At 42.2% G+C, this 12,353-nt stretch overlaps 1 protein-coding gene across 1 annotated transcript; it reads right to left on the bottom strand.

Moving 5' to 3' along the window:
- Positions 1–4,253: 4,253 nt before the first annotated feature.
- Positions 4,254–11,947, bottom strand: wnt7ba (wingless-type MMTV integration site family, member 7Ba). The gene is made up of 4 exons (XM_040141831.1): positions 11,865–11,947; positions 10,305–10,531; positions 5,888–6,159; positions 4,254–4,766 (listed from the first exon to the last, which is right to left on the bottom strand). Exons 1-4 carry the CDS (start codon positions 11,945–11,947, stop codon positions 4,287–4,289), a joined length of 1,062 nt encoding a protein of 353 aa, XP_039997765.1. The 3' UTR covers positions 4,254–4,286.
- Positions 11,948–12,353: the final 406 nt, after the last annotated feature.

Genomic DNA, 12,353 nt, shown 5'->3' with positions numbered 1-12,353 from the left:
ACTTTTCACTGACACTGATGTTACCAGCAGGGGTTGGGGTTTCATTCCAGGCCCATAGGGACTTCTGCAGTAACTGTGAAACAGAATTACCAAAATATGATGTAATCAACCCCCTCTTCACCTTACCTAATTAAATGGTGGTGTCTTTTCCAGAGGGAAAAGACTTTGTCCCTCTTTCAAATGCTTAAAATTCCTATCTAAAGTGACATAATATTATAATCTAAGACCATCAAAGTGAAAAAGGCAATACTAAAACTAAGAAACTATGCATGTTTTGTAATTTTAAAAAATGCTCATTATACAGCATGAGCTTGTCATTGTATTTCTGCTTGCTTCTGCAATTCTTTTTATGGTTATAACAAGGAGTGATATACTCGACATAGGAATTTGATTTTCATCTCATTCTTCATCTTATTCTTAATCTTCTATTTCTATCCTATTGCACAGTCCTTTAGATAAAATAAGGCATGAGGGCTTATGGCACGCATCGTAGATCATTAACCATCTTTAAACACATTGAGTTCATGTTTTACACCTTAGACTGCTTCTCTTTGCTCTGAGCAAGCTATATTTAGTTTTACCAGACTGCATAGACTTTTTTCTTTTTTTAAAGAGGTTTAGTAAATAATGTACTTCCTATTTAGCTGTAGCTGTGTGTGTGTGTGTGTGTGTGTGCGCGTGCGTGCGTGCGTCTTGTGTATGTGTGTGTGTGTGTGTGTGTGTGTGTGTGTGTGTGTGTGTGTGTGTGTGTGTGTGTGTGTGTGTGTGTGTGTGTGTGTGTGTGTGTGTGTGTGTGTGTGTGTGTGTGTGTGTGTGTGTGTGTGTGTGTGTGTGTGTGTGTGTGTGTGTGTGTGTGTGTGTGTGTGTGTGTGTGTGTGTGTGTGTGTGTGTGTGTGTGTGTGTGTGTGTGTGTGTGTGTGTGTGTGTGTGTGTGTGTGTGTGTGTGTGTGTGTGTGTGTGTGTGTGTGTGTGTGTGTGTGTGTGTGTGTGTGTGTGTGTGTGTGTGTGTGTGTGTGTGTGTGTGTGTGTGTGTGTGTGTGTGTGTGTGTGTGTGTGTGTGTGTGTGTGTGTGTGTGTGTGTGTGTGTGTGTGTGTGTGTGTGTGTGTGTGTGTGTGTGTGTGTGTGTGTGTGTGTGTGTGTGTGTGTGTGTGTGTGTGTGTGTGTGTGTGTGTGTGTGTGTGTGTGTGTGTGTGTGTGTGTGTGTGTGTGTGTGTGTGTGTGTGTGTGTGTGTGTGTGTGTGTGTGTGTGTGTGTGTGTGTGTGTGTGTGTGTGTGTGTGTGTGTGTGTGTGTGTGTGTGTGTGTGTGTGTGTGTGTGTGTGTGTGTGTGTGTGTGTGTGTGTGTGTGTGTGTGTGTGTGTGTGTGTGTGTGTGTGTGTGTGTGTGTGTGTGTGTGTGTGTGTGTGTGTGTGTGTGTGTGTGTGTGTGTGTGTGTGTGTGTGTGTGTGTGTGTGTGTGTGTGTGTGTGTGTGTGTGTGTGTGTGTGTGTGTGTGTGTGTGTGTGTGTGTGTGTGTGTGTGTGTGTGTGTGTGTGTGTGTGTGTGTGTGTGTGTGTGTGTGTGTGTGTGTGTGTGTGTGTGTGTGTGTGTGTGTGTGTGTGTGTGTGTGTGTGTGTGTGTGTGTGTGTGTGTGTGTGTGTGTGTGTGTGTGTGTGTGTGTGTGTGTGTGTGTGTGTGTGTGTGTGTGTGTGTGTGTGTGTGTGTGTGTGTGTGTGTGTGTGTGTGTGTGTGTGTGTGTGTGTGTGTGTGTGTGTGTGTGTGTGTGTGTGTGTGTGTGTGTGTGTGTGTGTGTGTGTGTGTGTGTGTGTGTGTGTGTGTGTGTGTGTGTGTGTGTGTGTGTGTGTGTGTGTGTGTGTGTGTGTGTGTGTGTGTGTGTGTGTGTGTGTGTGTGTGTGTGTGTGTGTGTGTGTGTGTGTGTGTGTGTGTGTGTGTGTGTGTGTGTGTGTGTGTGTGTGTGTGTGTGTGTGTGTGTGTGTGTGTGTGTGTGTGTGTGTGTGTGTGTGTGTGTGTGTGTGTGTGTGTGTGTGTGTGTGTGTGTGTGTGTGTGTGTGTGTGTGTGTGTGTGTGTGTGTGTGTGTGTGTGTGTGTGTGTGTGTGTGTGTGTGTGTGTGTGTGTGTGTGTGTGTGTGTGTGTGTGTGTGTGTGTGTGTGTGTGTGTGTGTGTGTGTGTGTGTGTGTGTGTGTGTGTGTGTGTGTGTGTGTGTGTGTGTGTGTGTGTGTGTGTGTGTGTGTGTGTGTGTGTGTGTGTGTGTGTGTGTGTGTGTGTGTGTGTGTGTGTGTGTGTGTGTGTGTGTGTGTGTGTGTGTGTGTGTGTGTGTGTGTGTGTGTGTGTGTGTGTGTGTGTGTGTGTGTGTGTGTGTGTGTGTGTGTGTGTGTGTGTGTGTGTGTGTGTGTGTGTGTGTGTGTGTGTGTGTGTGTGTGTGTGTGTGTGTGTGTGTGTGTGTGTGTGTGTGTGTGTGTGTGTGTGTGTGTGTGTGTGTGTGTGTGTGTGTGTGTGTGTGTGTGTGTGTGTGTGTGTGTGTGTGTGTGTGTGTGTGTGTGTGTGTGTGTGTGTGTGTGTGCTGAGGTGCAGAAGAAAAAGAATTAATATATAGCAAAATACCCCACTGACCACTGATAATGGAAAAAATTTAAAAAGAGATTAGTCGTTTGCTGAAATGTCCAATGTACTATTTACTAGCAACTTCCATGGATTTACTCAAATACTTAACGGGGGTTTCCAACACTATGATGAGTAGCTCAACTTTATGAGCTACTTTGAATTGTGAAGGATCGTATCAAGATGGACAATCTGGGCTACTTCGATATAACACATGGGAGTATTTACAATTTAGGAACTTTGGTCAAAGACATATATTCCAAATAATTTATAGCTCTCAAATCTGAATACAATGACATTAGAAAACACTGGTAAATAGTGACTTTGTTTTCCATCTATAAATGACATAAAGTGCCACGTTCCTCATATAAAAATATACTCTTCAAATTGTTTTGTAAGTTATATAAAGCCTAAATAAACATTTCTGAATACATTAAGGGTGCTGTCCAAAAATAGCTTTGAGGCCTTTGATCCTCTCATACCCCCTTCTGTGTGGTTAGGGAACATGCCATACAACCAGGCAGGCCTAAACCGCGCTGGAAGGCCTTGTGTAAGCAGAGGCCATGATGTGGAATTCCACGTCTCTGCCATTCATGGGAATGTTGGATGTATTTGAACCTGATTGCACCTCTATGGTGTTCAACTGAGGCTTAGATGCGCTTCTCAGAAGTCAGGAGCCCTCTGAAAACATAACAGTGAACGCAGTCAGGATTGTAAGTGCTGCTGAAACTGACAAGTTGGATGCTTAAAATAGTGTGTCAGTGGTTTCTGCCTCTTTGGGTTTTGGTGTAACAAAAGGTCTGGGCCCTGGGGAGGATATGTCCATGAGAGAGGTCAGCACAGCACTCAACAGCACCAACCCCCCCTCCAAATTACTAATGACCAATGAAAAGAAAAAGGAAGAAATGTGACTGTGAGTGCAGAAGAAAAAGAATTAATATATAGCAAAATACCCCACTGACCACTGATAATGGAAAAAATTTAAAAAAGAGATTTAGCTGTTTAGTGGCTGAAAACGTGACTCCAAGTTACTATAAATCCTTCTATCAGTACCAACTGAAGATCAAAAAATAAAGGAAAAATGTTAGAGCAACTGAATTTGCTATCCATCCTATAAGACTTACAGTTTGAAAGTTGTGATATTTTTACATAAATAATTTTGTTTTATTTTCAGTGTTCAAACAGAATACAGTGTGAGCGTACAGTTAAAAGTATTCCACTGCCATCTCTCAGTCTTCATCAGGAGCCAGTTTTCTTTCATGGTGGTCTAAAGCATTTTGGTTCCAGTTAACATAACAAAAGTCTTCTCAAGATCCAATGATAGTCCATGTTGCTTTTTCCTCTTGTGCATGACATCTGTAAGTTACATTTTTGCAAGATGTTGTCTTCAAAATATTGCTTTGCTGGAGGCAAAAAGAGAACATCAAATCCTTTCACCTGTAACATGTTTTGTATCATGTGACAGGTGTACCAGTACGCAAGCAAATACTTTTCTGAAATGTTCATGTCTATTCTTCCCAAACCTCTTGTTCCATCTCACGTCTCTTTCCTTCCTTCAAAGAATTCCAAATAGGATGTCAAAATGTGCAAAATGTAGAATAAATACTTCCAAGTCCTTTGTCATAATCCCTTACCTTCAACCCTTGTCCATTTTCCCATCCTCACCCACTGCCCAACTTCCTCGTTCCCTACTTGCAGGTGAAAACTTCAGATTTCTCACTGCAGGTGTTGCACTTCACAAAACAGCACCAGTGGAACTTGCAGTTGCACTGCCAGACACGTGTGTAGTGGTGCGTGTTGTAGCCCCGGCCGCAGCACATCACATTACAGCTGTCTGTGTGGGTCGAGGTGCCGTTGCACAGTCGGCCTCTTGTCCCTGTGCTTCCTGTAGCCTTGTCCTCCTCACAGTAGTTGGGTGAGCGCTCCAGGTAGACAAGATCTGTGTCTGTGGGCTTCTGGTAGCCCCGAGCCTCTTTGAGACGTAGGAAGGAGGGTTGGCGGAGCCGTGAAGCCCGGACAGGCTCTACTTGAACTGCTTCGCTGTAGCGTTCCTTAAGCAGGTAACCAATCTCTCTGAACTTTGGTAGGGTGATCCAGCAGGTCTTAGTCGTGCAGGAACCAGATACACCATGGCACTTGCACTCCAGCTTCATCCTCTCCTCTAGGATCTGATCTCACAGAGAGTAGACGTTAGGTCAGTATAAATTAAAAGAGACCCTTAAATACCAAAAAATATATTTTGTGGGAGAAATGCATAAATTGTAATTTTGAATTCACATGTCCATGGCTTGAATTATTTGAAAAAGTTAATAAAATGGCATATCCTTAAAATCTGTCTCTTTTGGTAAGCTGCACTTTCTGCGGGCATTTCAACTTTCAGCACACTAACCAATATGCCAACTTTATGTCAAAAGCCCAGGGAAAATAACCCAAAACTGTAGTCTCTAATTAATATACCTTTCTTCAGACCATAAAACGGCATGACAGCCCAAGAAAACTGACCAGAGCTGTTGTGCAACCATGCATGTATAGAGTTGCATAGTGATTTGAACCAGATTTATATTATAATGCCATAAAGATCTTTTCAGATGGCAAAATGGGCAGGTGACAGTTTTCTCTTGGGACTGAGCTTGATGTTGATGTGAATGTGACCCATTACAGTATGGGTTTTGAGTGACTAAGCTTATAATTAAAACATCTTGTAACTTGTTTATCCAGAGCACTGTCCCTGTCCCCTAAATTGCTATCACATTCTGGGGGAGTTTGCTCTTGACTTTGGTTGGTTCAGTGCGTGCAGTGGAGCAGAAGTTTGGTCTTTGGTGCTTCCACTGGGAAAGGAAGAGTGAGAGACTTGCAATAATATCCTCTATCCTGACTTTATGCCTGGTAATTCAGTGAATGGACTGTAGGACTATGGCACAGCTCCACATTTGGCAACTGTATTTGCCAAGACTTACATTTCTGTCAACTTACACACCCACACATGCATGAAAACACTCTATTGTAGAGGAGTTTAATAATTTCTGCATGTGTTAAGTTTAGGAACATTTATAGTAACTGTTACAAAGTCGTCCGTTTTTTTATGTCAGTTTTGAGAATCATGGACAATCTTTGCAAATTTACTTCTGCTATTTTCCTCTTTCTACACAATCTTATATGTATTTACACTGGAGTATGGTGTTCTATGATGTTTTCATCAGTGAACCCTAAAATTAGATTAGATGGATATTAGCATATGCATTTGTCCTTAGCCAAAGCCTTAGGTCAAAGTGTTTTTTGCTTGCATTACCTTTCGTCCTGCCTCATTGTTGTGCAGGTTCATCAGCCGGCGGGCGTTTTTCCTGATCTCTCGGGCGTCTACAAAGCGCCGCGAGAACTCAACTCCGTATTTAACATCAGCCGAGCAGCCTCCCCACTTCCAGCCCTCCTCTTGGTCATGGTAGCCCTGCTTCTCACGGTCACAGCCACACTGGCTGAGGTTGCCTTGGCTACAAGCTGCAGTCACTGCGTGGGCAACTCCAGCTGCAGTGATGGCATATGTGAATGCTGCCTCCCTGCTGCCTAAAGAGAATACAGAGGAATCTGAATAAATTTGATTGGAGAGGAAAGAAACATAATAAAATTACTGTTATTAGGTTTTGAGTTAGTAGCTTTTTCTTGTACTGATACTTTTTTGTGGACATTCTAAAATCAGTAATTACAGTACTTTCCTCAGAAACGCCAGAATTACATACCCGTCATACAGTTTTCCAGTTATGGCAAAAGCAGGAAGATTTTCCTTTTTTTCAAAGAATGTGCAAGAAAGCTTTCTTATTAAAGGAATACTTCACCAATTTTATACATGAAGTGCAGTTTACTTTTCATGACGAGTGCTATTTAGCCTGTGCAAACAGCTTTACAATGTCTTTTTTGGCTTGAGACTTAAAATATTTAGAAGAAAGCCTGTTACAAACTGGGAATGTTGGGTTTGAAATAAGTGGACATTGTGGAGGCAGGGGGGTAAAATGAAAGATGCCTCTTAGTTGCACAATGGGAAATGTAGGATCCAACATTTCTGGAGCTTGACCCATACCAGAGACTAAAACTCAGCTTCTGTTGCATTGATTTTGACCATTCGATTTTAAAGACACTGCACACCCACACAGGTATTTTTACTTATCTTATTAGTCCCCAGTTCAAGTAAAAGTTATACTAGAGCTGCATGACATCACTAAACCTCATGAACCAATAAGAATGATGAAGATGCAATTTCTCCCATCCAAATGTGCAACAAAATTGGAGGGTGAAAGAGAAAGAGAAATTTGAACAAACCCACACAGTCATGAGAAGAGGTCAGATCAGCCAATAAATGAAAACACGTGTGGGTGGACTATAGGTGTACAGGGCCCTTACACTGTCTGGGCTGCCCAAATAGCCACATGGTTAGGGTGCATAGCTGCAATGTTCATGGTTCGTTACTGAACGGGCTTATTTGCATGTCATGTGTAAACAAAGAGTGTTGAGTGTGTGTGGCTGCAGGTAGAGAGGAGTGGTTCTGGGACACTTGAACACACTGTTGAGCCTTCTCTGTGTTGTAGGCCCAATTCAACAAAACACCCAGTAATAAATCATTCAGAGGGGTTGTTAAGTCATGGCTGTTGGTAAGAATAGTGGAACCAAAGTATACAGTAATGGTGGTTGGACAACTGAGTGGGCCTGGCAGTTGCCTGACAAGGCAGTTGTGCCAGCCACTGTAGCTCAACCTAAACAAATACGTGGGTCATGCTGCCAGGTATCTGTTCTTTGCTTGGGCAAGGATAGGATTCAAGGATGCTTTAAAGATGCACTAGGTCAGAGAGTGGTAATATTCTGATATAACTAGTAACTACTTGTAAGATTAGTGGCACTAGATAATTAGAGATGATGGCTGGACTACTGACCAGGCCATGGCATTCAGAGGGCCAGTGGGGCCGGCAATAGCAACTTGACTATATCAAAAAATAATCTTTAATCCGAAAGAGAAAAAAAAAAAACTGTCTAGTGAGCCACCCAAACTTATTGAAGTGCAGTACTAAATTGCTGGACTAGTCCTAAAAATAAAGATAGCCAAGTCTTTGATGGCATCACTGAATTCAGGCATCACTGAATTGGAGAGGAATTGGTTGGTTTGAGTATCACTTCTGCCATTTTATGATGTATATGTTAATTGTAATTAAGAACCTGATACTCAGTAGTCTTCAAAATAGCTACTTCAGCACTTTCACTTGAGGAGTTTTCAACAGAAGTAATCTCTCCCTATATTTATTAATATCAAGTACAGTAAGAGATTGTAGTACTCTTGAGTGTGTATATAATCTCATAATAACTCACTTTTTTTTTTTCTTTTCTGCCTTGTTTCATATTTCTGATCAGCATCATTGGTCAGTTAGAACAATAATCAGTATAGTGAAGAAAACGCAAGTGACATCTACTGGCTGACTAGAGGAGTTCTTTTCTGGATTGGCAAACATGGAGTCTTAATGTTTTTCATCAATGGAATTTCTCACGCGGCTTAAGTGTCATTCTGTGTCTGTTTTAGGCGATCCACATTATTACAGCAAATGATACTGCTGTGTTACATGTTGAAATAATCTGTGGCCAGGCTTGACTGAGATATGCCCATTTCCATGCTTTTGTATGTCACCATTTGAACTTCAGAATAAACACATTTATATTTATGGCGTGGAGGGGGAAATGAATTTATTGGCACAACAATTGGTAACAGGATATCCTCCCTCTCCAATCAGGATAATACTGGGCCTTCGTTCTTCTCAACAGCCCAGAGTATTAATGCATGGCGTCTCTGGAAGAGGCGATTCTAATGGCTCCCTTCCAACCTGACAAACTCACTCGCTGAAACCATCAGGCCTGCGGTTCTCCTAGTCCATAACTCATAACAAACTCTGAAGTCTTCTCTCATCAAGCTAAATCCATGACCCCTTCAGATGTATTGTATGGTGAGCATTTCTCAAGGCATCAGGCGCATGCAATAGCCAAACAGCCATCTCCTTGCGTTGTGATTTGTTTTGATTGTACGGCAGTGCATGCAGGGATCCATTGTTGCCATACAGCTGCTGGAGCTGACTTCAATTAGTGGTTAGCATGAATCTCTCTGGTCTTTCTCAATGCTTAATGAGTTCACAGGCCTGGCAGGTCAATCAAATGAAGTGGCCGATGGTACATTAGCGACACAAGAAAGGGTATGGCCCTAGCTTACATTTCCATTTTTAAAAACAGAGAAAATGGACAAGAATGGGAAGAGGAAATTGACCAGTTTCAATAAGAGTCCATGAAGACGCCTTGAAATCTGACATTCTACACCGTTAGTTACAACCCTCTAATTAGTTTTTATACAGAGTTAATTAGATTTAGTCTTACTGAAAATTCTTTCTTGGTAAAACTGTCTTCATGGAGAGGACATGAGGAACAAAGCTGGGTCCAAAGTGTCTCTCTGAGATCATTTACACACCACAAGAGAAAAGAGACATTTCCTCTGACAAAAGAAATAAAGGGATCCAGACGTCTGTCTGCCTGTCTCCCGTGTAGAAGAAAGTGATTGCTCCCAGAGCTGCTAGATTAAACATGGATCCAAACCCACAGCAAGACCGCAACAAAACATTTCGGACTGAAATACAATTTATATAAGAGGTTCACATTAGGAGGAAACGGGCTTCTGTGAGAAATAAAAGAGCGAAGAATGTTTCCCAGTAACCAGGGAGATGTGTTAGTTTCTGCGTTTACAGATCGTGGTTATAAATGCTTTTAGAAGATGGCACACCCAGGCCTTAGACCATACTTCATTAGGAAGTCTTCACCAACCACTTATGACTGCTTTGCTGTGACAGTGCGTTACAAGCACAGTGATGTTCCTCACATCAACTACAGATTGAACCTCCAACTACAGATTGAACCTCCTTTGGGGACAATAGCAAAGCCTTTTGAGTTGGAGTTTTTTATGTTAGTGTCTCAACAAAAGGCAGAGAATTCATTGTGGTTGCTGTATTTGGAGTTCCAAACAAATGCCTTCATTAAAGTTTTGCCACCCATCTTGAAGTCTGTCACTTAGTTGAGCTATGCTGCAGCTTTTTCTCATGCCACTGACGAGATTTACAGGAGGTCTGAGGACAATAAAAGACAAATGAGGAGACAGGGTGATGTCAAAATTACAACAGCTGAATGGCACCTGAAATGTTCATTCGCACAAAGCAAAGTTCTTTCAATTCCTGTGTTTGGAAAATCAGGCCACAAAACTCATTTTGGTTTACATACTCCAATTAACATACCCTTTTGACCCACTTGTCACATCTCATTTAATTTGATCTGACTGAATGTTCAGTTTAGCTAATGTTTACAAAGGTAAAATTTTTGCCCCTGGGGCACCCCTATGGCCTAGTGGTTTGAGGTACCAACCATGAACCACAATGTCCCTTGCTTGATTTCAGCTGAAGACCTATGTTGCGTGTCATTTCCCATCTCTTTCTCATTTCCTGTCATTTATCTACTGTTAAAATCGCCAATAAAGATGAGAAATTCCCACCACAAAAACTTTATTTAAAACCTCTGCCCTCAGAGAAACTCTCTTACCATCACTCGGCTGATTTTGCTGATTTTCTACTGTGTATACTGAGATAAAAGCCTTTAAAACTCCTTAAGGAAAACTAAAGAATCTGAGTTTTAAACAGACTGACCTACTCTCAGCTCTTGTCCAAAGACAGTCCTCTCGCCCAGGGCTGAGCAGTTCCACCGGCCGTACCGGAACTGGTACTGACACTCATTGATTCCCAGCTGAGCACCTTCGCCGATGACGATGATGGCGTCTGGGCGAGTCTGACAGAGGGCTCTCTGACGGGGAGCCAATCCCGGTATCTTGTTGCAGATGATGTTCGCACCCAGAGCTACCACAGAGGAAAGCGCCCTATGGGCAGAGTGAGAGGGAGGTTATTGACAGAAGAACCAACAGCTACAGTTTTTGGAATTAAATATAGATAACATCCTGTTTGAGGGAGAACGGATATGAAGAAACAAAAATTTACCTGCCAAAATACTCAATATATAGTCTGGATTTAATTCTGTGCCCTTGTTTAACGTTACTTGGCTATGATTTCAGAAAGAAAAGTGGTAGAATTTGTTTCTGATAAACAACATTTTTTTCAGTTGCCAGTCTATATTTCATGAAGATAGACAGGACCAAATCAGTAGATACAGTAAGAGCATACTCTGCATCATTCATCCTTACACCGGATAACATCATGTCTAATTTAATGGACCTTCATATAGACATGAAAAGGAACAATAGTTCATTATAGAAAAGTGTGTAAATCCAGTTCATTTCTCTCCCTCTCTCTCTCTCTCTCTCTCTCTCTCTCTCTCTCTCTGTTACAGAAAACATTAACCACCACAGCTATTTTAGGTTTCAGGACCTGCCCTTGTTATGAATGAGAGGCATGTATGGTGCAGCAATCATTCTCTCTGTGAGGGCCTGGGTCTTTTAATCTCATAGGAAAGAGCTCATTGCATTGGCCTGCTACTATAGGGAGACCATGAAGTTGTCCAATACTACTCTTTTCCATATGCTGCTTTCATATTATGTCTGACCAGGTGCTCCCATGACAAAGTGGTTCTGGTGTTCTGTGTAAATCCATAAGAGCAGGTTATCTCATCATCTGCGCACATATTAGATCATGCAAAGGTCATGTAGATTAAATGTTGGCTTCATTCACTCTTTATAAATTGTCGATTTATGAAACAGTATTAGGATGAAAATGACACAACTGCTCATATTATGGGGGGAAATCGGCAGCCTTTGTTCCGTCGTTGTCAGTGATTTCATTGTGGAATAACCTTAAATTGATTCAACGACACAAGTCACGCATTTCCTACCAGTGTTTCTTGTGTTTGGCTGACTGGATATTCCAAGTTACATTTTTTCCGTTTCCAAAATTATCTCTCTGCAACACTAGAACCAAATGTGACTACAAGAAGAATTTTAAAATATATATATATAACAATTTACTTAATGTAGTAAAGTTAAAAGCTGACTTTTAAAAGTTTAGTTTTAGTCTCGTTGTAATAAAACCCCGCAACAGCCATATTATGCTTTCTACGTGCGATCCAACCTGACTATCCAATTTCCCGGTGCGTAATTGGCCATTTTGCGCGTAAGGAACGACCACCTGCAAATGTCAGAGGATCTTAAAATCAAACTGACTGATGATTAAATTGAGCAAGTGCATTTGTAAGAAACCTACAGGTAGCTACCGCTGGTGAGGATGAGGAAGATCTGCGGGTAGTAGACGGACAGCAGCGCACTGCGAGACGAGATGATGAGCATGGTTGCGCATTGAACACCACTTGTGCTGCACTCTTGCGGTTTGGAAAAAAAAAATATGAAGAAGAAAAAGATGATGAGGTATGAACAAATATATCCTTTTATCTGAAGTCCAAGAGTTGAACGCAGGAGAGTCGTCTCTTCTTTCCGCTGTTAAGAGGTGGTGTATTCAGCTAGTGCAGCCGTGGCGCGCTGCAGCAGCTCCAAGCTCCGCTGTCCGTGTTGGAGATGAGAGGCTGCATCCCTCGGACGAAGTGCGCTCTGCCACCTGGGCTGATAGATGACTGGGTGGGAAAAAAGAGAGAAGGGGGGCGTTGGGGTTCCGGATGTCCGATACGTGTCGCTCACGTCTCCAAAAGTGAGACTGTTGTGGCGTTGGAAGGGTTGGAGACAGTGCGCCCCCCCCTCC

Source organism: Xiphias gladius, chromosome 2 (assembly GCF_016859285.1).
Source record: "Xiphias gladius isolate SHS-SW01 ecotype Sanya breed wild chromosome 2, ASM1685928v1, whole genome shotgun sequence".
NCBI classification, from domain to species: domain Eukaryota; kingdom Metazoa; phylum Chordata; class Actinopteri; order Istiophoriformes; family Xiphiidae; genus Xiphias; species Xiphias gladius.
This window is presented reverse-complemented; position numbering and strand designations above follow the sequence as displayed.